The following is a 26,773-nucleotide window of genomic DNA, read 5'->3' on the forward strand; positions in this document are numbered from 1 at the left end:
AATAATGTCCTAGGAATCCAGATGATGTTACTTCCTTCTCCTTTAGGAAGCACATCATATCCACAAGGGAGTATTGTAATGTATAGAACTTTATAGAAGGAAAAAATATTCTTTTTTTGTCTTTGGACCCCAGGCCTGCTGAATACATGCATTTTATTAATAGCAAGAATAATTACTGTTATTTTCATAATAATAATTTCATTACATGCTAAGCATTTTTAAAGAAAGGTAGCAAGCCTCAGGTAGGTTAAATAACTTGCTTAATGTCATTGGTGGAAGCTAGCTAGTGAGTAGTAGAGCTAGAATTCAAACTCTGGTCTGCTCTATTGCAAAGTTTGTTCTGTTAACCTCTGTATAAAACTGGCCACATACCCAAATCCATCTTCATTTCCTCTGTAGCTTTTAACCAGATTGAGTCATTCCTGGTCTATGGATCAGAGGTTTATCTTAACATCTAGGTTGATTACATTATTTTACTACATTACAGGGCCCTAATTTTAACTTTTTTAAAAGAAAACACATTTAGAGAAAATTTAATTGTAGCTATGATTTGACTCATAAAAATGTTCCTGCTGTTATAGGTACTAAGCCAACCAAGAACAAAGACAAGTGGGACAAAAAGGAGCTCAAAGTAGCCCATTTACTGCAATCTTAAATTTAAGTCACACTCACTTTCCAGGGAGAATAGACTTTTACCTGTTATAGGAGAGAGAGGCCCTTGAGCTATCTCCCACACTCCACACTCCACATAGGGTAAAGATAGTGCAAAAATGATCCACTCACCAGGGTTGAGCCCATATTTAACATTCTTTGTCTGAAGTTTACCCAACTCCTAAATTTTGTGACACTGGGTTTTCTATGATTAGGGCAGCCAGACTGATCTAACCATCCCTGAGGACCCACCTCTGAATTTTGTGTTCTCTCTGTATATACCAGTATCTGCTGAGAATGTACTTCAGATGCTTTGGGACCTCCTTTCCCTTAAGTGAAGGAACTTTGAGACATATTACTAGCTCCAAGGGTCCTTCTGGGAAAACTTCTCCCAAGGTAAATTCAAGGTTTTCTCAACAGAAGACTACCTTTTACTTTGTAATAAAAGCATAGCAAGCCTTCCTTAAGTTTGAGTATATGCTTTTCACCCTAAAATTTGTCTGTATCTGCTAAGACCTTGGCCTTATTTCTAGGCATAATTCCATGACCATGGTTACCCTAACCCCACAGAGTACAAGTTTATCTAGGATCCAAGATAGAACCCAAACATTGAGTAATTCCCAGTTCACATGTTCATGCAACACCCATAATCTCAGATTGTCCATTGCTTATTCACTTGCCCAGAATAGTCCTCATTACCAGACATTAGAGATGATCGCCTAAACAACCCTACAAATACAGGCAAATGTGCCTAAGTCCCCTCCTTCAAGATACGTCAGAGTCCTACCCAAGCCCACCCTCCACTTTTGTCCATTGCTACCATACCCTTTTCTCTCTCTGTAAGGAAAAATACCACAGATTTCCACAAATATTTCTTTTATGGTATGTGTGTGTGTATTGGGAAATATAAAAACTCCCATCTCACTTCACCTGACAATTTCTTTTTGGCTGTGTATCTAATAATTTCAGTTGGCACTTAGCTTGTAGTAAATGATTGTTGAATGATAGAATGATTTAATATTTAATTTCATCTATTCTAATGCTTATTCTCATGCCTAGAACACACAGACATTTATTTGTTAAATGATAAATTAATCAAATGAGTAATTACTTGGAGTTAAAATTTATGTAGCTTTAAATACCTGCTATAGATTATCAAAATATATGAAAATTCACACAAAGAATAAAAGATACATTACATTGCTAATCTATTCTATCCTTAACATAAAATTGCTTTGGAAATAAAGTAATTCATTTAACAAATATTTAATGAGCCCCAACTGTGAACCTGCCTCTGGGCTGGGGTTGGAGGCACAGGGGTGATTGATGGTAGTGAAGTGGAGGAGGTGCCAGTTAAGGCTGGTGCAGGGGCCTCCCCCAGCGTGAAGCCACAGCTGTTTTTAGGAGGATGAGTGTGATCGTGAGTATGACACAGTTTGCTTTGCTCCAGTGCCAGGAACAGATCAGAAGGAAGGATGTGGATTTCAGTGGACCTGTTTAGCTGTATTCACCGAAATGGTAGAAAAACCATCCTTTGCTTAGAACAATTGAGATGCATCTTTTCTGTTTTATAGTTCTGTTTCATTGCTGATAAAAGGTATTTCAGAAGTTTCTATTACAAATCAGGAAGTGAGAAAACAGGCAATTGCAGTTATAATGCTTAATTTGTTAAGCTATTACATTTTCACTTTAGCAGTAATTTGAGATAAAATAATGTGAAACTGTCTTATGGTTTTATTATATTGACTTTCCATCTCATTATTTACAAAATTTTTATGTCAACTAATGGCACTATTTCTTTTAAAGTAATTGCTGAGACATTCCATATGTATTTTCATCATCCTCCAAGAAACTTCTGGGAAAACTTTTTAAATTCCTTATAACTGTATCAGATAAAGTCATTAGGTAGCTTTGTGTTTTAGAATATGTATTATTTAAAGACTGCTATACTGCCATCTTATAGTATTAGAATGACTGTTTTCCTTGTCATACATTTGTAGTGTTGTCCTCAAATGAGTTAGCCAGTTATTGAGATTGTTATATATTTTAGTGTCCAGCTTATATAAGCATTCTTTTTGTTCTAATTATTGTTTTGTGCTTTGAAGAAAAAATGGATGCTGAGTCAAAAGAGAATGTACAAGACACAGAGGCCCAGGTTTGTCATGATGCTGCTTATTTTAATTCCTAATGCTCTTTAGGACGCATTTTATTCTACTCATTTTAGATAGAGGTTTAAATGACTGCCTTTACTCCTGACATTAAGGAAGAACACTGACTTAGGGGAGATTTCAAGTAGAGTTTTCATCTCAATTCTTTTTCCATTTAAACTCCACAAAAAGTAAAGTACCCCGAGAGAGAGGTTTTCGTATATACGTTAACTGGTGGCATGATTATGTTGAAGGTGAAGGAAACAGAGAACACTGAATTTCAAATGTTTGTTACCTCTGTTGTGTAATCTTGGGAAGAATCACTGTATTTTAAAAAGGCTTGTAGCATATGCAAAATGGGAAGAATGGTGCTATTGCTTTGGATTATTATGAGAATTAAATGAGTTAATGTATATTAAGGTGTATTGTATAGTGTAATACTTTATACAAATATTAGTCAGTTTCATCAAGTGAAGATTTACAGTTATTCAAGGACATTTCTGTTGGGAGCACAATTTTAATAAAGAAGCCATAGAACTCACACTTGATGGAAGGCAGCTGTAGCATGGATTGAAAAGAATCCAAGAACAAATTACACCATTGTTTGTATCAAGATAGCCTACAGCAATATCAGCTACATTCATTCCCATGCACCTGCAAATAAAAACAAGTGAGGGATCCTGTGCAAGCATTCTTGCAGTGGAAAGAAAATTAAATCAAAGTCTTGGTATGGTTTGAAATGATACAGATGGATTTTGCAATGCCTATGGTATGGAAGCATGTACTACCACAGGCAATAACTCTTTTAAGTAAGTAGCAATAACCTTCTTAGAATTTAAAAAATTTTAATGACAAATATATCTGTCTTCTCTAATGCTTACAATATAATTGTAAAATAGTATTGTAATTTAATTGGTGAAATTAAATTACAATATAAGAAATTAGTGTCAGATGATCAAAGACCAGCTTAATGGGAACTGATTAAATTATTTTTATTGTTTTATTTAACAAACATTAATTGAGCGTTGCTTATGTGTAAAGTGTTGTACTAAGTACTGGCCTGTGAAGCCCGGGGAAGGAAGAAGGAAGATAGAGGTGCTGTGTCCTCACTGGAGAAAGGTCCCCAAGTAAAACAGGGGCAGTAAAAGAAGTCAGGTAGGAGGGAGAACCCTTCAGTGTGGAAAAACCTCAAGTCTCTGATTGAAACTTGAGAGGGGTGGTATAACTCCCCATTCTGAGATCCTTGTCACAGCACAATCACGAGGACCAATCCTAACCCTTTATATATGTATATATAATATATAAATTGTATTACTAATTTTACTTGCTTTAGTATTTTTTATTTGAAAATTTGTTTTTAATTATTAAAAGATTATTAAATTGTTATTAAATTATTAAATCAGTAGTAACCAGTAGCATAACTCTATTGAACACATTAAGCCTTTTCTTCATTCATTTATTTGATGAATGTATACATTGTGCCACATAATGAACATCATTTAAGATATCACAGCAAGTGGCTGTCAGCTTATATACTGATGACTGGAGAAGTGTGCCTTCAGCAAACCCCATTTAGTATCATCCCTCCCATTTCTCACTGTTCTAGAGCCCATAACACACAAATGCACTTTTTCTCTGTGTTTGTTGCTGTTATTTCCATTACACTGTTTCCCTACCTCCACTCCATTGGTTCAGTCTCATCTTTCCACCCAGTACTTCAGAATTCTTCATGATTGCCTCACGATGGCAAGAAATAAAAGAAAGAGGGAAGGAAAGGAAAGGAAGAGAGCCTGAAGTAGAAAGTAAAAGAAAAAAAAAAATAAGGTTGATTTTCTTGACTGATAAAGAAGCAGATTCTGAATATGATTCCCAAAGGAATTCTAGAAAATGTGAGCAATATAATACAGCATAATTGGAATAAGTGTAGCACCTCTCACAGTGACTACGTGGGGAAATGTTGTGATTTTTTTTTTTTTTTTTTTTTTTTTTTTGCGGTACGTGGGCCTCTCACTGTTGTGGCCTCTCCCGTTGCGGAGCACAGGCTCTGGACGCGCAGGCACGAACCCCTGTCCCCTGCATCGGCAGGCGGACTCTCAACCACTGTGCCACCAGGGAAGCCCATGTTGTGATGTTTGAAAAAACCTTGTTGCAGGAATGGATCTGTATGGCCATTGTGATACACTCTGTACACTCTTTTGAGGACCTGTGGAATTTTATAGATTTAGAATCAGGATCAGTACTCTATTATAGAACTTAGCCTTTATCTTGTTAGAACTTCTCATGTTGAGAGGAACAGAGACACACTTGATTTCCTCAGTTAATGGAAGTTTTATGGTAAAATTGCATAGAAAAGTAAGGGGGGTAATGAGAAAGAAAAAAGTCTCAACTTCTACCCAGCCCTGCTTCATGGATATCTAGAATACTAATCATCAGACTGGTAGCTGTCTGCTCTTGGCCTGTCTCTTCTGCACGTCCCCCATGGCTATCAGCTACATGACCCTTCTTATGACCTCTGCCTATTCTCTCTCTGAGTCTTTCCACTTCTGTATTGCTCTATCCTCTTCAGACATTTCGTATTCTGACTTACTGAGAGAGAATATAAATCGTTTCTCAACATTCTCTGGTATAAAGCATCCACCCTATGCCAAGGCTATTGACAGCCTTGGTGTCAAACATAGTTAGAGCTAGGCAGGCAGTTTGTGGGACAGAACATTACCATTTGCACATGGCAGACCCCCAAGATGTGGATAGAGGCAGGCCCTGTGAGACTCCTGAGAAGGGAAGCAGTATAGTGATGACTATGGCATATAAATATGCAAACCAAAGCTTTTGAACCCTTTTGGGTAACAGCGTGATGGAGAAGGTATGTAATTCAAAGGCAAGATTTCCCTTCCTTTCAGTGCCAGTCAAAGCAGAAGAATAGCTAATAACTTTAATGTCTGCCTTTACTATGGGAAAAATTTTAGAGTGAAAAAAATGGAAGAAGAATCCCAGGATTAGTTGTCTATGAGTCACTAAAGGTTTTCCCACCTTGTCAGAGCGACACTGTCACAACTATAAATTCAAAAGTGAAAACAATCATCATCTTAATAGATTTACTTTCCCCCCAATTTTCCATGTTTCCATTTACTCTTACCCATATAACCTATATCCTAGATAATACTTTGAGTTTGATATCCCCTATACTGCCAACTTCATGGCATTTTCCATGTTCCCAGGTAATCTTTACAAAGTGGACCACGACCAGGCTGGCTGTAGGTGTGATGATGCAGTAAGAAAAAGAACGAAGTATTTTCTTATTAAGCAATACAGTGGAAAATTTTTCTTACACAGAAATGGGGTTGAACCCTGAATGCTAATATGAGCTCTCTCCAAGGCAGAGTTCAGGGCTCCTCTGACTTGGCAGATTCTTTACTCTACACTGAGCACAGAACTTCAGAGACAAGTCTGGGAGGGGCCAGAAAGGCAACAGGGGACCATGTCCTCTTACTTGGGTCCTTAATTGTGCATCCATTGTACTGTTTGTTTGCCAGTTTGATACCAAAATGAAAGTAACTGAAGTTAAATCTAAGACATTTTGACCAATCTTCAAACCCAGACCATCCTTTGTGGCTTGGCCCAACTTACTTTATAATTATTATTTTAATGGCTTCTTTATTCTATTCAGTTATGGTACCTTAATTGACTTAACTACCCTCCATTGTAGTATATCTGCAATTTTTCTAATTATTTAACTATGTTATGCTTGTGATAAATAAAAGTACAGTGAAAGTATATCAGCATATAATATTTTTCCATATAGATCATTTTCTAAGGATAAATTTTAGGAACGAAACTTTGGGCCAGGAATATTTGGGTGTGAATATTCTTACATAAAACTGCCAGATTTCATCCCAAGAGGAAGTTATACTAACTTAAATTCTTACCAGAATTAGAGATATACCAATACCACTGTATCTTCATCAGCTTTAAGTATTATCATTATTTTCATTTGCTTGCCCACTCATATTCTGTCCATCTTTTTCACATATTTAGGACGTATAAGCTAGCCAACATACTGGTAAATGGTTTATATACAGTGATTTATATATAAATAAAACTTTATTAATTCTTTATTATTCAATAAAAATGGCTTTTAGTTCCAAACTTATAGTGCTTTTGAAATTTACCGATGTCCATGTTTAATCATCTCAATAATTCTAAAGGTTTTATTTTTACCAGAAAATAATAGTAATTAACAAAAGATAAGAGGTGATTTTTTTCTCAACTTGCCTTTATGTGACAGTCCTCTGCAGGAAAAACGTAAAACATGAAAACAGGGGAAAAGGTTTGACAATAGAAAATTATCCAAGGCCAAGATGTTCATCATGGTCTGCATACTGCAAGCTCGGGAGCCATACTTTCCTAAAATTATTCAACTACAGATACGTCAGAGTTTAAATGCTATGTTGCAGTTCAACTTATGCTTGACATAAGTTTATTGTCATAATTGACATAATTATGACATAATTATGTCATAATTATGACATAATCATGTTAGTTTATTATACAGGAATTATACTAGTGAACAGAAATTACACTCTCTGAGTAGTAATGATTCAGGTTTGTAAGAGTAACTTTTTCTGGTCGCTTTGCTGATTTGAAATTTCTCATGGCTAGGGTTATTTCTAAATTTATATCATCCTAGTCCTCTGATTGATTGGTGTTGTGTTTCTTTATTTCTCCTCAGACAAAAGTGAAGCTGTCCTTTCCTGGGGAGATACTCTATCCTTTTTCTAGGTACCTCTCTACCACCAGCATCAGACTATAAATGTGTAATCAGATCATAAATTCCTATGGATAAAGAACTATTAAATTTAACCCTTAGCAGTATCCATTGTGTTTTGAGGTGATAGCTTAATGATCTTGTTCAAAGAAACCACAGTCCTGCATCAGGAATTGGAGATGAAATCATGCTTCACTCACACTTCTACGTAATGAATTGATGAGTAAAGCATGTGCAGTAAACCCAGTAGAAGAATGGTAGATGTGTCACACAAATCGTAGTAAGCTGTCCCTTCCCTTCTCCAAAACCCCAGGTCTTTTATAAACTCTTTTGGGAAGGTGGCAAAGTTCTGTAGGTTTCTCAATGATTAGGATTGGATAGGTAAAATTAGAAGTTTTGTGCTATAAATACAAGTTGTATTTTCACCCATCCCCCATACATGAACCTGAAGCACTTAAATAATTTCATCATAGTAAATAAAGGAACAAAACAAAAAGCATATCCTCTGTAGGAAGCAAATAATAAGTTCCTTATGGTTAATTGTGGCAAGAGCAATTGCACCACTTAGTTCCTTTGGTTATTTATTTGGTTCAAAACTCTTTAGAGATCTGATGGAAAAGTAACACCAAAAAATAGGCAGAAATAGCTCTACGTATGAACTGATTTGGGGGTGGGTGTTGAGTAGGCAAGGGAGGATTGTTCTACCTTCAAAGAAGGCTGTTAATTTCTAGATGCATTATTAAGGGAAGCACTGTGGGCTCCATGGCTGGAACAGGGAACTAATCATTTTTTTGGTCTACATATCAGGTGTTAGTCTAGTCTGCTAGTAAAAAGTAGTTCTCTCACTCTGCCAAAATGAGACCTATTTTGCCTGCTTGCATATGATTCTTCTGCTTTGTCCACTGCAGCACTATCTGCACCGCTGCCATTATTGTAATTATTTTCTGGTTTTGCTCTAGGATGTGCTCTAGTATGACTTTTTCTTATCCCAACCCACACACTGATGTCAGAGTATTTTTGTTCTTTCCCCAGAGCATTGTGTTCTTCCACCAGCAGTCAGTGAGCCAGGAAGACATTAGGGTATTTTGCAATAGCACTTGGAATATACATTTTTTATTTTTTAGTTGGAATTCCTAGCGTTTATATTTTGAAGGTCATGTATGATGTCACATTCTTAGTCAATAGCTATCTACGTATTGCTGGGTATGTAACTCTGCCAGGTCCATGCCTGCAGTGCTTTCCTAAAATCAGCATGAGGATGAAGAGGAGTTAGCCTTTTATGCATATAAATATGTGTGTCCAGATGGTTAAAAGCTACATCACAGCAAGCACAGAGTCTACCAGAAAATATCCTGCTTTCCATTGTTCCAGCAAGCGATCATGCAAAGAACTTTGATAATAATCAGTGTAAATAGTAAATAGAATTTTTCAGTGAATTTTAGTGATTTGATTATTTGCAAGCATTTCCCTCCACAGCAGCCTGTCTCTTCCCTTTCTTCCCCCTCCATCCCTTTCTCCCATCATTCCCCTCCCCTCTCCCACTTTCTATCCTATTTTCTCATTTTAAGATGTCCACAACCCAAAAGACTATTTGACTAGTGGGAAGTGAAGGTGGAGGATTATTGATCAGGGGATTTCTAATGCTGTTTAATGCAGGATTAAACAAATGTATGCTTCATTCATCATTCAATGAGCATATTTCTCTATACAGAGTACTATTATGGACTAGAGGTTGAGATTTTTAGAAGGGCGACACAAAAATGACTATTCTTTGGCAAACGCCTAGATAACTTGCTTTCTTTGTGCTGAGCAATTAATCTTTGTAACAAGTCTATTATTAGAGACTCTCATTTTACGGATTAGAAAACCAAGGTACAAAGAGGTTAAGTACCTTGCCCAAAGTTAAACAGTGGATAAGTGGCAGAACTGAGATTCAAAACCGTGCAGCCTGACTCTAGACCCTGTGTCCTTAACCTTTGTGCTATGCTGCCTGGGATGAGAGCTCAGGACAGTAGAAGAGGGAGTATATTCAGAGAGCATAATACAGAGCACTATGTGATAACAATACAGATGAGGAAAATGAAAAGGCTTGAGAGGAGGGAGAGAATATTTCAGACAAGTGAATGGGTGGCATCTGTACTAGCCTTGAGGGCTGAGGTAGATTTTGATAGTGGAGATCAGGAGTGAGAATTTGCTTTCAGTTAGAGGAAATGGCATGAGTAGAAGATGCTGGGTCTGGAAGGTAGGTTCAGAAAATAAGTAGTCTAGTTTAGTTGGAGAAAGAGATTGTATACAACAGCACCGGATAAGGTAGGCTACAGCCAAATTTTGCAGGCCCCGTTTCATAGACATTTGGAATAAGGAGGATGAGGGCTTTTGAGCAATGAGGTGGCAAGAACAATGCTCTAAAGAGCTCAACTTGATGGGGTAGTAGTTTGAAGAAAGCAATGCTAGAAGCAGGAAAAATAATTCAGAAACTGTATTTGTTTTCTATTGCTGCATAACAATGTTACCACAAACTTAGCAGCTTAAAACAACCAACATTTATGATATCAGTTTCTGTGGGTCAGGAGTCTAGGCACAGCTTAGGTATGTCCTCTGCTTAGGGTCTCACAGGCTACAATCAAAGTGTTGACTGGGGCTGTGATTTCATCTGAGGCTCAACTAGGAAAGGATTAGCTTTTGTTAGCAGAATTCAGTAACTTTTGTATCAAGGACTCAGTTTCTTGCTAGCTGTCACAAAGGCTACCCTCAGCTCCTAAAGACTTCTCTCAGTTCTTGCCATGAGCATTCCAACACTGGCATTCCGTAACGTGGCAGCTCGCTTTTTGAAAGCCAGCAAGGGAGTGAGAGACTTCAGCTAAATAGCACTGTAATTTTAATCACATGTGTCCTGTCACTTTTGCCACATTCTGTTGGTTTGTAACCAACAAGTCAAAGGTCACCCCCACACTTAAGGGGAGAGGATAATCCAAGAGTGTGAACATCAGGAAACATGGGTCATAGAGTGTCTACTCTAGAGTCTGCCACAGACAGATACAGTTGGTGAAACAAACCCTCAAGAGTCTGAATTAGGGTGGTATGAATGCACATAGAGAGGAAGAGTTAGATTCAAGAAATTACGTCTAGGAAATATAACTATGATTTCTTTTGAAATTCTTTGCATACATTAACTCATATATGCCTCAAAAATATCTCTTTGACGTAGGTGCCAGGAAAATCCTTATTTCACAGGTGAGGATACAGGCTTTTAAAAGTTAAGTGCCTAGATCACATACATATGAGCTTCAAATCTGGGTGTCCTAACCTAGATTTGAAAGTAGGATGGCAGTCCCAGAGCTCATAGTCGTGGCCACCCTTCTTTACTTGGACCTAAAAGTATAGAGAATTTAAAGAGAGATGGATAAGAAGATATTGAAGATAACTCCAAGATTTCAACTCCATTTCAACTAAGAGAAATGTCGTGAGAAGCACTATTAAAGTAACTATTTATTGTGCATACACTACATGCCAGGCAGTGTGCTAAGCACTCAGTACGCATAATCACATTTAATGTTGCCAACAGCCTATGAAAATAGTCCTTTCCCCTATTTTACAGATCAGAAAACAGAACTGTGCCTGTGCGCACTAAACCATCATTTCCATAAGTGCAAAGGGTTATTTTGTTCATAGCTCTATCTCTCATGTCTGACCATAAAAAAGTGTTCATTATATAAATTTTTGAATGAGTGAGCTTATAAGTGGTAGAGTCATGAGTTGAACTCAGAACAGCCTCACTCTGCCTCCTGGAGTAGACAATGCGTTCCATTGTAGCCATAGCAGGAAATCTAGATATGGATATTCAGCAGATATATAAATTCTATTAAATGGAGCTTGAGGAAAAGGTCAAGGCAGGGAGCATCCATGTGGAGATCAAAAGTCCCTAAAATTAGATGAGATGATTAAGGGAGAGGGTATAAGCTCCAAACCAGAACCTTAGAGAACACCTATGTTTAGAGGCTGAGGGGAGGAAGAGGCATTTTAAAAAGCAATGAAGACATATGTATCAGAGAGTTGAGATGGATATATAGATATGAAAGCAAAGGAGAAAGAGAAGGAAGGATTTCAGCAGTATCAACCACCACAGGGTAATCAAAGAGCCTCAGAATTAAGGCAAGATAAGTGCATTTGGGGATTAGGAGGTCATCGATTCTGGGGTGAGCAGATTCGGAAAAAAACAGGGACTGAATAAGAATCAAGAAAGTGTCTGAGTAGGTGGGGAAATGGGCTTGTGTAGGAAAGAGTGCATAGTAAGGATATAGAGCTCACTAGTATAAACTCTTTGTAATTTCAGATGAGCTAGTAGTAGTAATATGAGAGGGATGAAAGATTTTAATAGGAGTAATTTTTTGTGTTGTAAACAGAAGGGTAGGCTCAAGTAGGAACAAACTAAAGATAGCATAAAGAGAATTGACTACTGATGGAACATGACCCCAGAGGAGACAGAAGGAGAATGAGATGTAGGCCCACTAATAGGAAGGGCAGACCTTAGAAAGGGACATGTTACCATTCTAGGTAGGAGAAGAATCTGAAATAAAATATAGAAAAGTAGAGGTCCAGTAGAGAAAAATTGAGCGTATTCAAATTGAAAGTCCTCAATTGTCTTAAAGATGGAGGCAAGTTCTTCACACCCAGAAAGAGAGGGAAAGAGTTCATAACTAGAGGATAGTAAGAAATATTTTAATTAATTGAGGCAGCAGTTGACAAAAAGTTTATTCAATGTCTACTCTGAAATAAGCAGAAAATTCAGTAGAGAAGACAATAAAGGATAAAAATAAGCATAATTAGGAACCCAACTGAGAAGAAATAGCATGAACTTTTAATAGAATTCAGCAGCATGGTTTCATAATTTTGCCCAGCTTCTGAAAAGCTGTTATTAAAGGAAGTTAATGGTCCCGCAGAGGGTTGGGAACTGAAACTGTGAGAATGACAGGCAAGCATGGAGGAATGAAAGATGGATTCTAGAGGTCAGCGAAGACAGTATTGGCATCATGGTCTAAGCAGTGATGTGAATGAATACTGAGAGAAGTGTAGAATCTAAAGATTGTAATTTGGGTGTGGAACAAGCTACCAGAAATGAAGAAATAAAGTGCTTGTAATCAGAAACGGAATGCTCTAAGTTTGAGAAGTAAAACAGTAAAATTTTGAAGTAAAATAGTCCCAAATCAAGCTAATTATAATGCCCTTTCCTCAGTTTCAGAGGTTAAATAAGGAACTATGAAGCCAAGGTATCAGACAGGCCAGAAGTAGACATAAATGAATGTGGCAGAGGATGAGAGGGATGGAGAAGATGACTGACCAGGCATCAAGTCAGATGGGGTGTTATGATGGAGGTCATAAACACAGCAATAAGGACAGGGCTTAGATGTCAAGGTTCAAAAATAGAGGTTGGTAGAGAGAAAACAATAGCGTAAAAAATGACAGTAAAGGATAAGAAACTTTTTCAGGCTGATCGTGTCTTCAGGTGCAATTCAAATTTCAATTAAGGTAAAGAATTGGAAGTTCAACTTGAGAATCAGTCTAGAACAATAGACTTTGCTTCCTAGTAGAACTAGGAAGCAAAGTCAGCAGGGAGTGACTGATAGAGAAGCAAGTACACACAGCAGGAAAGTAAAGGGTTAGTTTGAATAAGAAATAAGCATTGCTCCCTGCCCAGATTCCCCTATCACCCCTTTCCAGGTGACCCTTCTAATCCCTAAAATTACCTGTTAGGCATTATACCCCATTTAACAAATGAAAAAAGTCTGGTTCTGGAATTTGAATTTTGTCCTAACTGCAAAATCTAAAGCTTTCTACCACAACCTACTTATTCTCAGTGGTTTTAAACTGTTGCTGCAGCCTTCAAGGACTAACTGGAAATCATGTCTGACATACGAAATGGGTATGAAACGCATTTTTTTTAGGTATATTTTACATATACGACATTATATTCGTTTCAGGTGTACAACACAATAATTCAATATTTGAATATATTGGGAAATCAACACAATAAGTCTAGTTAACATCCGTCACCACACATATTTACGTTTTTTTCTTATGATAACTTTTAAGATCTACTCTCTTATGCAATACAGTATTATTAACTATAGCTACCATGCCATATATTACATCCTCATGACTCATTTATTATATAACTGGAAATTTGTACCTTTTGACCCATTTTCACCTCACATTACCCCTCACCCCTGGCAACCACCAATCTGTTCTCTGTATCTATGAGCTCTTTTTTATTTTTGTTTTTTTTAAGATTACACATATAAGTGAGATCATATGGTATTTGTCTTTCTTCTGATTTATTTCACTAAGCATAATGCCCTCAAGGTCCATCCATGTTGTCTCAAATGGCAAGATTTCCATCTTTTAATGGCTGAATACTATATATATGTATATACTATATATATACACCACATTTTGCTTTATCCATTCATTCATTGATGGATACTTAGGTTGTTTCCATGTCTCAGCTATTGAAAATAATGCTGCAGTGAACATGGGAGTGCAGATATTTTTTCAAGTTAGTGTTTTTGTTTACTTCTGATAAATACCCAGAAGTAGAATTGCTGGATCGTATGGTAGTTCTATTTTTAAGTTTTTGAAGAATCTCCACACTGTTTTCCATAGTGGCTGCACCAATTTACATTCACACCAACAATGCACGAGGGTTCCCTTCTCTCCTTATCCTCACCAACACTTTTTATTTCTTGTCTTTTTTTTTTTTTTTTTTTTTTTTTTTGCAGTACGCGGGCCTCTCACTGTTGTGTCCTCTCCCGTTGCGGAGCACAGGCTCCGGACGCGCAGGCTCAGCGGCCATGGCTCACGGGCCTAGCTGCTCCACGGCATGTGGGATCTTCCCGGACTGGTGCACGAACCCATGTCCCCTGCATTGGCAGGCGGACTCTCAACCACTGCGCCACCAGGGAAGCCCTATTTCTTGTCTTTTTGATGATAGTCATTCTAACAGATGTTAGACGATATCTCATTGTGGTTTTGATTTGCATTTACCTGATGAATAGTGATGTTGTGCACCTTTTCATGTACTTGTTGGCCATCTGTATGTCTTATTTCAAAAAGTGTCTATTCAGATCCTCTGCCCATTTTTCACTCAGATTGTTTTTTTGCTGTTGAGTTGAATGCACAATGTGTTGTTCTTGAATTATATTCAGCTCTAAAAAGTTTTATGTCAGCTTACATATCTAATCCTCCTATTTAAATCTTAAATTTTTTTTCAAGAGAAACATGTTGGATTCTTTTCCTTAATGAGATTAAGGAACTTCCAAATACCTTCTAGATGATCACACTGAATTTCTGCAACTATACCCTAAAACCCTAAGTTTATATTTATATTGCATTATTTTTCAGATGTGAAAATGAAACCAAATTCAAAACAGAAGAAGTATTTTGGGCTTACAATTTCTGCCCTACTCCATACTCCTGGACTGCACTTCTGGGCCTTATTTTATATCTTGTTTTCTTCGCACCTGGTAAACAAAGGCTTTGTTGTTATTATTGTTATGTTAATTAAACTGTCTCTATTTAGAGGAGAAAAACGCTTTTAAATTACTTACTACATTTACTGAAATTCATTTTGTATTTCTCAGGAATGGGACCAATGCCTTGGACTGTGAATTCTGAAATATATCCCCTTTGGGCAAGAAGTACAGGAAATGCATGTTCATCTGGAATAAATTGGATTTTCAATGTTCTGGTTTCATTGACATTTTTACACACAGCAGAGTATCTTACATACTATGGTAAGAGAATATTTTTTCCAGCTATAGTTTCATTTTTATTTTCCTACTCTATTTTTAGATATGCTATCATTTGTGATTGAAAGATTAGATGGTTATATTTTTGCTATTATAAATTCTCTATATGGCTTTCTTATTCCCCACAGTCCTTGGCAATGTTTCTGGGAAAAGATAAGAGGAACTCTCCTTTCCTAAGCAGTATTGCTTATAGCCTTCACCCACCCGCCTACACTTCAGACCCAGACATCTCCCAGCTATCTCCCCAGTTGGAAATCTTCACAGCAAGGCCTTTAGTTTAATGAAAAAACATAAACAGAGAATGGTAGAAAACTGCAGGAGTCTAGGGCTAATGCTTGAAGATGTCTCATAACAGGGATGGAGTGGTATCCAAGAGTGGAATTAGGGTTAAAGTAGGTCCCCCAAATGCTGTGCTATGAGTTATGCCTTCCGCTCTGTCATCTGTGCTGTTCAGGCCAAAGCATTTCAGGATCCACTGAGGCCAGCGCTTACCACTGCCAAAACTATAAATGTGGCAGAAGTGTTCAAGTGAAAATGTGTGGAGACCGTACCTCGAAGAAAACAATCTTGAGAAGTGACTGAGTTAGGAAAAAACTTTGGGAAGCTACTTCAAGTTTATCTTTGCTAAAATGAAATGATTTTGGCTTTTTAGCAAGAGGATTTCTTCACTGTATGAGTTTATAGCTGTGATTGGATTCTAAATGATGAAATAGGAGGTTTTCATTCTAATCTTCTCATGAGCCTCTGTGATTGTATATTGAATGCCTATTGCTTAGTCCATTCTCTGATCCCCTCCCCTATCACCTCATCTCACCCCATCCCATGTTCTGGCTAATTATAATTCCTTTTTGTAAGAACAGGTTTATTTGTCAGCTCCCCTACCCCACCCCTCACTACTGGACCATAAATCCCTTGAGCTTAGGCCAGGATTACGCTTTGTTCACCATTATATTCCCAGTGCCCTCCAGGGCATCCTATTCACTTAATAAGCGCTCAGAAGTATTTGTCAAATGAATAATTACACGGATGAACTTTTAGATGAATGGTGAATATGAGGAAACATTATAAAAGTCTATTCCTCCTGTCTTCTGAACATGCTGAATTGATATTTGCTTTTATTTAAAACTATTTATCTAATGCTTTTTTTATCTTTATAAAACTCCTCTCTCTGCTGATCACCATTAGGGACATTTAGAAATATTTATTTTCTTGGAAAGGGAATGCGCTGGCATTTTAAACTGGATATATATTTAGTATATTCAGCCTTATCCCATTTGGCAATTAAAATGTTTTACATAAATTTGTAAGCTTATCTTCCTAACAGCATAAATATGAACACAATATTTATCCATATTTTCTGATTCTTGAGAACACTTAAATATATGAAGACCTAAATATAGACTAATATCTTGAGAAAAAACTCCTCTCTCTGCTGATCACCATTAGGGACATTTAGAAATATTTATTTTCTTGGAAAGGGAATGCGCTGGCATTTTAAACTGGATATATATTTAGTATATTCAGCCTTATCCCATTTGGCAATTAAAATGTTTTACATAAATTTGTAAGCTTATCTTCCTAACAGCATAAATATGAACACAATATTTATCCATATTTTCTGATTCTTGAGAACACTTAAATATATGAAGACCTAAATATAGACTAATATCTTGAGAAAGCATTTTTTAATAGAAAGTCATAGACCAAATAATAAAAGTCTATGTGGTAAGACTTTTGATAGCAAAGCACCTCTTCCTTGAATAAATTCTGTCAGAAAAACATGAGGCAACAGAAGCAAAATTTAAATATGGCATAGCCAGGCTTCTTTCAGAAATATCTCCTTGGAAGAAGCTTTTTGCTTTGCATTAAGCCAAGCTTCTATCAGGTCAGCACACTGTCCATTAGGTCCTCACTAGTGGAACAGTATCTCAGCTCAGGTTAGATTTTCCCTATTTATTGCTCTATATTTTAATCTATAGGTTACTGATTTATGTAAGGTATATGTTTATATTCCTGATTTAACAAATATGCACCATAATGATGTATTTCTCTGGAAATATTCATGTCTTCTTTTACTTCCTTTCTTATTGTTTCATAAGGCCTCAAGTTATTTTTGTTTTCCAACATCTTTATTGGAGTATAATTGCTCTACAATGGTGTGTTAGCTTCTGCTGTATAACAAAGTGAATCAGCCGTATGTATACACATATCCCCATATCCCCTCCCTCTCACGTCTCCCTCCCATTCTCCCTATCCCAACCCTGTAGGTGATCACAAAGCACCGAGCTGATCTCCCTGTGCTATGCAGCTGCTTCCCACCAGCCATCCATTCTACATTTGGTAGTGTATATATGTCCATGCCACTCTCTCACTTCGTCCCAGCTTACCCTTCCCCCTCCCCATGTCCTCAAGTCCATTCTCTATGTCTGCGTCTTTATTCCTGTCCTGCCCCTAGGTTCTTCAGAACCTTTTTTTTTTTTTAGATTCCATATATATGTATTAGCATGCAGTATTTGTTTTTTTCTTTCTGACTTACTAAACTGTTTGACAGACTGTAGGTCCATCCACCTCACTACAAATAACTCAGTTTCGTTTCCTTTTATGGCTGAGTAATATTCCACTGTATATATGTGCCACATCTTCTTTATCCATTCATCTGTAGATGGACACTTAGGTTGCTTCCATGTCCTGGCTATTGTAAATAGTGCTGCAATGCACATTGTGGTACATGATGTTTTTTGAATTATGGTTTTCTCAGGGTATATGCCCAGTAGTGGGATTGCTGGGTCGTGTGGTCATTCTATTTTTAGTTTTTTAAGGAACCTCCATACTGTTCTCCATAGTGGCTGTATCAATTTACATTCCCACCAACAGTACAGGAGGGTTCCCTTTTCTCCACACCCTCTCCAGCATTTATTCTTTGTAGACTTTTTGATGACGGCCATTCTGAAGACCTCAGGTTTTGATTCCTTCCTAAACTATACTGCCTAGAAAGGTCTGCCTTGGACCCCATTCAGTAATGTTTATTACTAAAAGTTATCATTAAAATGTCACCAGTATATCACTTTATTTATAACACATGTGACTAAATAGATCCCTTGATGAGCATTATTATTAAAGTTCCTGTGTTGAAGTACTGAAATTCAATCAAACATGGTCTTTAATTCCTCATTTTATATGATTCAATTAAATATTTGTTTTAATCTGAAACTTAATATAGGATTCTAATAAGATTTATTTCCTTTAGAATAAAGCTGAGGAATATCTGCACTCTTTAACAATCCTGACAGACTTGTTACATTTTTTTCATTTTCATTCCAAGGGGGCATAATTAAGAAAGTGAGTTACATAATTGTCTTGCCCATTACATGGAGCAGGTCACAGCCTCCCAGGCCTGCCTACACCTCGCCTCTGTGGCTTAACCACAGGTCTCACCAGTGAAGCCCATATACGCAATTTTGGCATTTGCCTTCTTTAGATTACTCAGATTTTTATAAAAGGAATAGAATTTCCTTAATTTGGCTTTGGGAATCTGGTTCACACACAAGAAACTTCATGGCCTTTAAGAATATTTGTAATCCATCTAATTGTTTTTGACTGTATGAATTTAGTGCTAACAGGTTTGATTTGTTACTTCTAATCATGCCACTGTACCTAAATTGTGAAAGATGATGACTGTTTCTCAACATTATATTTTATAAAGCCAGACTATAGACTATATTTACTCTGTTAGACATTTTAGAGTTTAGCGTCCTGATTTGGTCTAAAATGTTTTACCCTCTGCACTTATTTTTTTTCTGTATTATCAACATGATTGCCATCCTTTCTTTGCCCCTCCCCACAGAAGATTCCGTTTCTCTTCTTATGTTCACAATTTTGCTTATCTGTATTCAGAACACAGGATTTTATCTCCTATCATTTTTTTCTCAAAATTCCACATTCTCCAAGAGCTAGCTTGTCAGTATCACCCTTTAGATGAAAACATTACCAATTTATTAGGCATGCTGATCTTACTAGCAACTATTCTTCCCTAGTCATTTAGTAAAACTTAATAATGCTGTCTATCACTCTTTTGAGCAACTAACATCCAAAATTCTAATAGGAATGTAGCATACATTTTTTCTATTCTTTGCAGTTTAGCCAGGCAGAATTTATTTTCCCTGTCAGATCAGGAAACAAGGTCAAGACAATTCAAGAAACTGCTCAAGGATTCAGCCTGCATCACTTTGTGACTTTCAGACCTACACTGTCTACAGAGACATGGTGCCTTTCTCTCACTATAACACTCAGCTATTCATTCCAGATGACCTATTATTATTTTCTGATTATCAAGTATAAGACATAAAAATATATAAACTTGTAGTAAGTGTTTAATGTAAACCAAACTGAAATGAAGTAATTTTATTTATTTATATTTGTAAATGGAATTGTACTTTTATTAAAGAAAGTATTTGATTTATGCAGGTCCCACTCCTTAAGAATTATGTAGCTTCTGATGATTTAATCTAACAAATTATGTCTTGGTTTAGTCAACCCTTTCATATTTTTCCTAATGTCTCATAGTTTACCTCTGTTTCCCTTTTATTTTCTCATGGCTCCTCATTCCAAAGAGCAGATTCTTTGGAGTGGCCAATTCAGCAGCATTTTTCCTCTCTAGTTTTCCTTGAGTCTTCCCAAGAAATGTTTCTGTTTCTGAACCATTTCTGAAATGGTTACTTATAGGCCTACTAAACTACTTTATAGGCATAAAAACTACTTTAAGAAAGTAGTTTTAGTAATGTTTTTCTACATTCTGTAATGATTCAGCAGAACTGAGAAATACTATTCAGTTCTTTAATTGCTGTACTATTTAGCTTATAGCTTGACTTTCAAATATGTCTTCATGACGTCTAGTATAGCCCTTTATTTCAGATCTGCTACCCAGTGAGTTCCATCTGGCAGTCAACAAGAGAACATTCATTCTCTAAACACTCCAATGTGTCTGCACTGTACTAGGAACCCAAAGACAAGCCATAGACTCTGTCATTGAGGAGACCACTTTTTCTGGTCTCCTCCTCAAGCGTCTCATAACCATCTTTCCTATACCAGTCCTGATTTGGGTTGTAAAACTTAACAGAATTATAATTTAAACCATAAATTTAAATAGGAGCTGAGAAATGATTTTACTTAATGAGGAAACTGAGGTCCAGGGAGGAGGTTAAATGACTGTCTAGAAGCCACATAGCAAGACTTAAGCCAGATCTTCCAACTCGCAATCTGATATCCTTTCTCCAGCCATTTGTCTTTTAAGACCAGAGATATCCAGGAATGGTGAGAGGTGGTCATCTTTGGATTGTGATTGAAGGTAGATCCAACAGGATTTTCTAACAGAGTGGGTATTGGGTGGGAGAGTAAGAGAAAACTCAAAGTTGACTTCCAGACTTTGGGCATTGACCCATGAATTCAGCAATATCGTCATTGAATGTGGTTCTGGAAATACAAGACAAATGAGAAGGAAATTTCTCCCTCAAAGTGCCTCAAGTCTAGTAGACAAGACAGACAAATATATTTACCTAATTATAATACTTCTTGGTTGTTATATACCACTTTGCCTCAGCAGAGTTTTGTGAAAACACAATTAACTCTAACCAGGGAAGTGAGGAAAGACTTCAAAGCAGAAGTTATATCTGAGCCTGGTCTGTCATTCTTCTTGAGTGTGATTACACGACTTGAGTTTAGAAAGACAAATTGCATTATATTCACAGCATTAGAACAATTAGAATAAACGAGGCTGGAAGCAATTTTTTGGTTCCAGCTCAGACCACAGTCATGCATGATTGACCCGTTAAAATCAAGTACGTTTCCAATGTAAACCTATACATATATATTATTTCCCATTGCAGGAGCCTTCTTCCTCTATGCTGGATTCGCTGCTGTGGGTCTCCTTTTCATCTACGGCTGTCTTCCTGAGACCAAAGGGAAAAAATTAGAGGAAATTGAATCACTCTTTGACAACAGGCTATGTACATGTGGTGCTTCAGATTCTGATGAAGGGAGATATATTGAATATATTCGGGTGAAGGGAAGTAACTATCATCTTTCTGACAATGACGCTTCTGATGTGGAATAATTGTCAGCTGCTGATATATTTAGTAATTTAAACAAACTTGGGAGAGAAGAACAGCAATTGGTGACCTCACTGCCCTGCTTTTAATCTGGTTCTTTCCACAGTCTAGTTTTGAATGACTTTATATTCTAGAATATTTGATTCCAAGGAAGATACAATCACAATGACATTTTTTTTCACAAGCAGAGATGTAAAAAAAAATCTACAGAGATTTTAAACTAATAGTTTTTGAGCAAATGTGTATAATTCCTTCCTGAGATAGTTTAAAATGAATATTATACCCAGTGATTTCCGTGATAATCCTTTTTTCCTAAGACTATATATAATTATTAGTGGCAATTGAGTCAGTGCTAATCTAGCCAAATCATATATGTGTGATATACTTACAGCAGAGGATTCTAAAGTATGGTCCAAGGGTATTTTCTGTCAAAGTATGGCCTGTTGGCCCTAAATTCTCCTAAGGACACGGAGCTTACCTGTGATCAGCTATTAGAAAGTAAACTCCATTTAAGCTTTCATCAACAAATTCAAAAGTGCGTCCTACAGGGGCACAGCTGTCCTTATATCCTTTGGATCCCACATTTTGGTTTGTCTCTCCAATTCATATCTGGAAAGTTCTTCAGAAGCTGACTCTGTATAGGATCATTTGAACATTATGAAAAGCAGGGCTTTTAGGGTTTATTTTCCTACATATTTTTTGCATCAGTGAGAAGTATACATTTGCACAGATTAGCTAGCAAGTTTTGATAAGTATATTTTATTGCTAGAAAGTAAGAAAGAAAAGATTTTTATGGACCTTAAAGATTTTTAACCCTGAGTTAGTCACTTAGGTGTGCAACTGTAAACACAAAATAGCACTAGATCTTCAACTGTGTTTCAGGGTCAGTTTTTGTTCATGCCAAAATCACCAGATATTCACCATGCCTTCACTCATCCACTCTGGAGTCCTAGTATTTGTGCCTTCATTTGTGTGATATAAATAACTTCTAGCAGACTAATTTTCCCCTTCTTTTAATCAAATAATTTCTGAAACAAGAAAGGAAGGAAGAAAATCAGTGGCAGAAATAATCCTGCTGTTACTGATGTTTGTTTAATTAAGTAGTGGGACTTTTATTTTTCTTAACTTTTTATTAACTCTTCCTAAGGGAATTGTCACATTTTGTTACTTACGGTACTCGTCTTTTTTTTTCCTTTAAATTCTGAGAGCATAAACTGATTTTTATTTTGCACACCCTTTCTCATTTTACCTGACATTCTATATTAAAAGATACATAGATTTGTCTGTGGGTTTTTCCTTTGTCTCATGCTTGGCTTGGATTTTTTTCCTCCTTGTCTAAAAATTGGGATTTTCTACTGGAACAGATTAATGGTTCTCATGTAATATGCCTTTAAGAGATGTTGACTTACTACATTTCTACAATATCTTTTCAAAGTGTTCATTGGTTTTTATGCTCATTCATCAGTGAACTCCAATTTTCACTCATATGTTAAGAACTATATAGTATGTACAAACTCACTCACAAAATTACTTGCTAGTTCCAGTGGAAATACGAATGACTCTTCTGTGGTCAGTTAAGAGTGCATACATTTGATGCATTTTAAAATAGCCCTAAATATCTAATAAGGTACTCTTTGGAGTGAAAAAGTGGCTCTCTGTAAATTCAGTATGTTTCTGCCAGTCTCCAAGATGGTTTGGTCTCTCTTGCTTGTTCTTATCACAGTGATCACAGCTGAGAATGTAGCCAAGGAGGTTCATTCTTTAAACCTAAAAATCCTTCAGCCGAAAAAGAGTTTTCTCCCTTTGATAATTTCATGTAACTAAAAAAAATTAGAGAGCTTCTTTCCTTGAATTAGGCACTTTGGCAATTGATTTCTAAGGGGATATTGATTTTGATTTTCCCCAGAAAAGCAGATGTGCTTTGATAGAGAAAGTTATTATTCTATCAATATTTCTTATCCCATAAGAAATTTATTATCTGTATATTTCACACAGGTAGAGTGAAGCGGAAAATGAATTATTGTGTGGTAAAATATATCAGAATATAATGTGGAGAAAAAGTATTTAGACCCATAAAATGATCTCTTTAGAAGTTTGTTTTCCTGATTTATCCAAATAATTGCCTCAATTCTTCTCTTTATTGTATACATAGCCTTAACTATATGCTTATACTCAGCTGAGCTGAATGCACAGTAACTTTATTAAAGGAGCACCTGGGCTCATTATTTCCTAAAGCAGAACATAGCCTGTTCTCCTTGACATAAGCAAATGGTGTTTTCAACTTTATATCCATAAATGCACATAATAACAGGGAAAAATAGCCACAGTTCTTTTCCTCTATTCTCCTCAATTCCTTCTATAAGGGACTACTTGTTATTTATATAGTGATAAAGATAATATTCCATATCTTTGAAGTATAAGAGAGGCACAGTATAAGAATTATTTATAATTTTTTAATAACTACTTGAAAAGGAACCTTATACAATTAGGGTATTATTTTTAGATTCAGCGAACATTTATAGTATATTAAAAATTTAATGTTTGAATTTTGCAGGTTTTTTAGTATTATGCACCTTTTAAGTTATCAAGCATCTTTGGCTACTGCTATCAACTTGAAAACATTCCATTTGAAATATCATCAAATATATATTTTGTAGGACAATTTATATATGGTATGATTTGACCTACCATATTAAAACACATTAAGCATCATGCTTTTAGCTGAAATTATATGTTTCCTTCTAAACATGCTGCAAATTTAATAGAGGTATATTGTGATTTAGGAAAATATACGGAAGACAGTCATAACCCCTACTGAGGCTTAGCTGGATGGCTGGTGAGATCTGCACTAGACTTAAGAGAATGTAACGTTTCATCTGCGTCTGAACACATAGGGCTAAATGTGATGTCAGATTTTAAAGATTTGGTATTAATATTTTTCTTAAATATAAAATTTCTTATAATTTTGATTGTTTCACCTTAGTCAATAATTGCCCAAAACATGATGTTTAATGTATATGTAAAAGATCTAAATTAAGACTAGGTTTAAAGGGTAATATTTCCATTTGAAATTTTGTTCCCAGTCATATGCAGTAGTTAGTTCCCAGATGGAAAATGCTATGAGAGTAATGCTATCAAGTGCTTTTCATATTTTTATTTTACCACTGAACCATTTTAATATAAAAGAGTCTAAATATTATTTCTTAAGTTATTTACTCTAAAATAGGAAATCTGTTAAAGCAGAGAATTTAGAAATTGTTTACTATAATTTCAAAATCAGTTATATAGAGGAAGAATTAATAGGAAAAATATAAGTTGACAACTTATCCTTTTCCTTTTATATCAGAAAGTAAAACTGAAATGTACTATAATAATCCATAGATCTTGGGGGGAGAATATTCTAGAAAATACTCTTCACATGTTATCTAAGAAAGTCTCACTAGTCTCATTAGTTTAATGACACTAATATATTTTATAAATACTGTAATACAGTAAGGGCAGTGGGAAAATTGTTTTGACTTTATTTCATCAGCACAGTAATTAAGAACAATAAATAAGATGTTTTGTTATAATCAGATTCTTTTACTATTCTCTTAGTTATAATATCTCAAATTATACTAAGTACCTAACAACTGACATTTATACAGTTGTTGTATCATGTTTTAAGTTGCCAAATTCAGACATTTTCAGTAACTACGAATAAAAGAATGACATACCATGCTGGAAGCAGAGAATTCATAATATGTGCTTTATACCAAAATGTATTGAATTGTGGGTAAAATTTACAGCTCATATGTAGCTTCTGCCTGTTAAGAGACTCAGAACTGTTCTCTGCATTAGTTTTAACATCCTGTTTTCTGTCACTTTCTATCTGTTTTCTTAGCCTCATGTACAGTAATGTTAAGCTAATTTGATGAAGTGATTCAGGTTGTAGCAATGTATCAGTTTTCAGTTCTTCTGGGTGAGCAATATTGCTGCTATTTTCTAGAAATAGCAATCATTTTAAAATGCCAAACAGCTTACTGCTACCAACTTTCTTAAACATCATCTCTTAGAGAAGGAGATTTTCATGTGCCAATAATCATCAGAGAGGTATTTTGTAAGTGTTAATGATGTTCAGAAGTACATGAAAGAATTTTATCTCATAATTTGCTTGTGAGTGTAAAACAATGTAATTCTTATAAATCTTTACTTTGTATGTATAAAACACAGTCTGTTGCACTTGAGTGATTTGGTCTATGGAATGTTAAATATCTACCTTCATTTAGCAGTAATATTCATGTTTTGATTTTAGACAGTTAAGTCCATGCACTTAATTTTATCATATCTATATAAATGGGAAAAAGAAATATAGCTTACAAGTACTAAAAATTAAATCCACCAATATTTTGTCAAGTTTTAAAATTTTAGCAAATTTAACATTATTTCGTCTCATTTGAAGGTTAAAAAAATGATACTTATCTCTAGCCAAAGTTGAAATTTATATTCTACATGTCCAAACTGGTTCCTAGCAGCTTTTGGACTATATCTCACTTGATGTTATAGTATCTTTTATTTGTAATAAATGTTCAAATTTCTATTTAAAAGCTCTAATGTACATCTAGATTAAATGAAAACACAGGTTTATGCTTTTAAAATATGTTTTCAAAAGTATATTTTAATTTCTGAGAATGCATGTTATATAGTGTTTAATACTCCACATGTCTTAGCAAATCCCATATATTTATTCCTACATATGACACATGGGATATCTCTTAAAAATTATGAATATGTATCATTTCCTTCAAAGTCATTGTAGCCTATAGTTGTATCAAAAGTATTGTATATTTTATGGAGATTTAGTGATGTATATGTAAATGTTTTTTAAGTTATTTTATTGAAGTTCAATCTTTACATAAAATTTAAATCTTTTTTTAAAAAAAGTGTCAGTGCCAGAACTGTAAATGAAAATAGTCAAATAAAAGTTAAGACAATTCACTACTCATTTGTCTCCCTTGTAGTTTTGTATTTTATCCAATTCTTTTCCTTGGATTTTAGGATCTAGGTTACAAAGTAAAAGCATCTACAAAGTTTACCTACCTCTATATATTTATGCAATGCTACTCATTTTAATGATATTTTACCTCTTTTTGACCATGGTTAAACTTAACTACCTTTAAACTATTTTATAATACCTAAAAATTATTGCAAGGAGTTATTCTAAATAGTAAATATAAAACTTTGAAATGAAGTACTCAGAAATCCTTGAAATATTGTTTCTTATTGTTGTCAGAACCAGATGTTGACATGAACCATTGTGTC

General features: G+C 35.6%; 1 protein-coding gene across 1 annotated transcript in view; it reads left to right on the forward strand.

Moving 5' to 3' along the window:
* The window catches only part of SLC2A13 (solute carrier family 2 member 13), a 428,575-nt gene extending 402,119 nt beyond the window's left edge, over positions 1 to 26,456 (forward strand). Inside the window, 3 exon segments of the mRNA XM_019934622.3 lie at positions 14,962 to 15,083; positions 15,201 to 15,353; positions 21,251 to 26,456. Coding sequence (XP_019790181.2) covers positions 14,962 to 15,083; positions 15,201 to 15,353; positions 21,251 to 21,477 — 502 coding nt within the window. The 3' untranslated portion in view covers positions 21,478 to 26,456.
* Positions 26,457 to 26,773: the final 317 nt, after the last annotated feature.

Source organism: Tursiops truncatus, chromosome 11 (genome assembly GCF_011762595.2).
Source record: "Tursiops truncatus isolate mTurTru1 chromosome 11, mTurTru1.mat.Y, whole genome shotgun sequence".
NCBI classification, from domain to species: Eukaryota; Metazoa; Chordata; class Mammalia; order Artiodactyla; family Delphinidae; genus Tursiops; species Tursiops truncatus.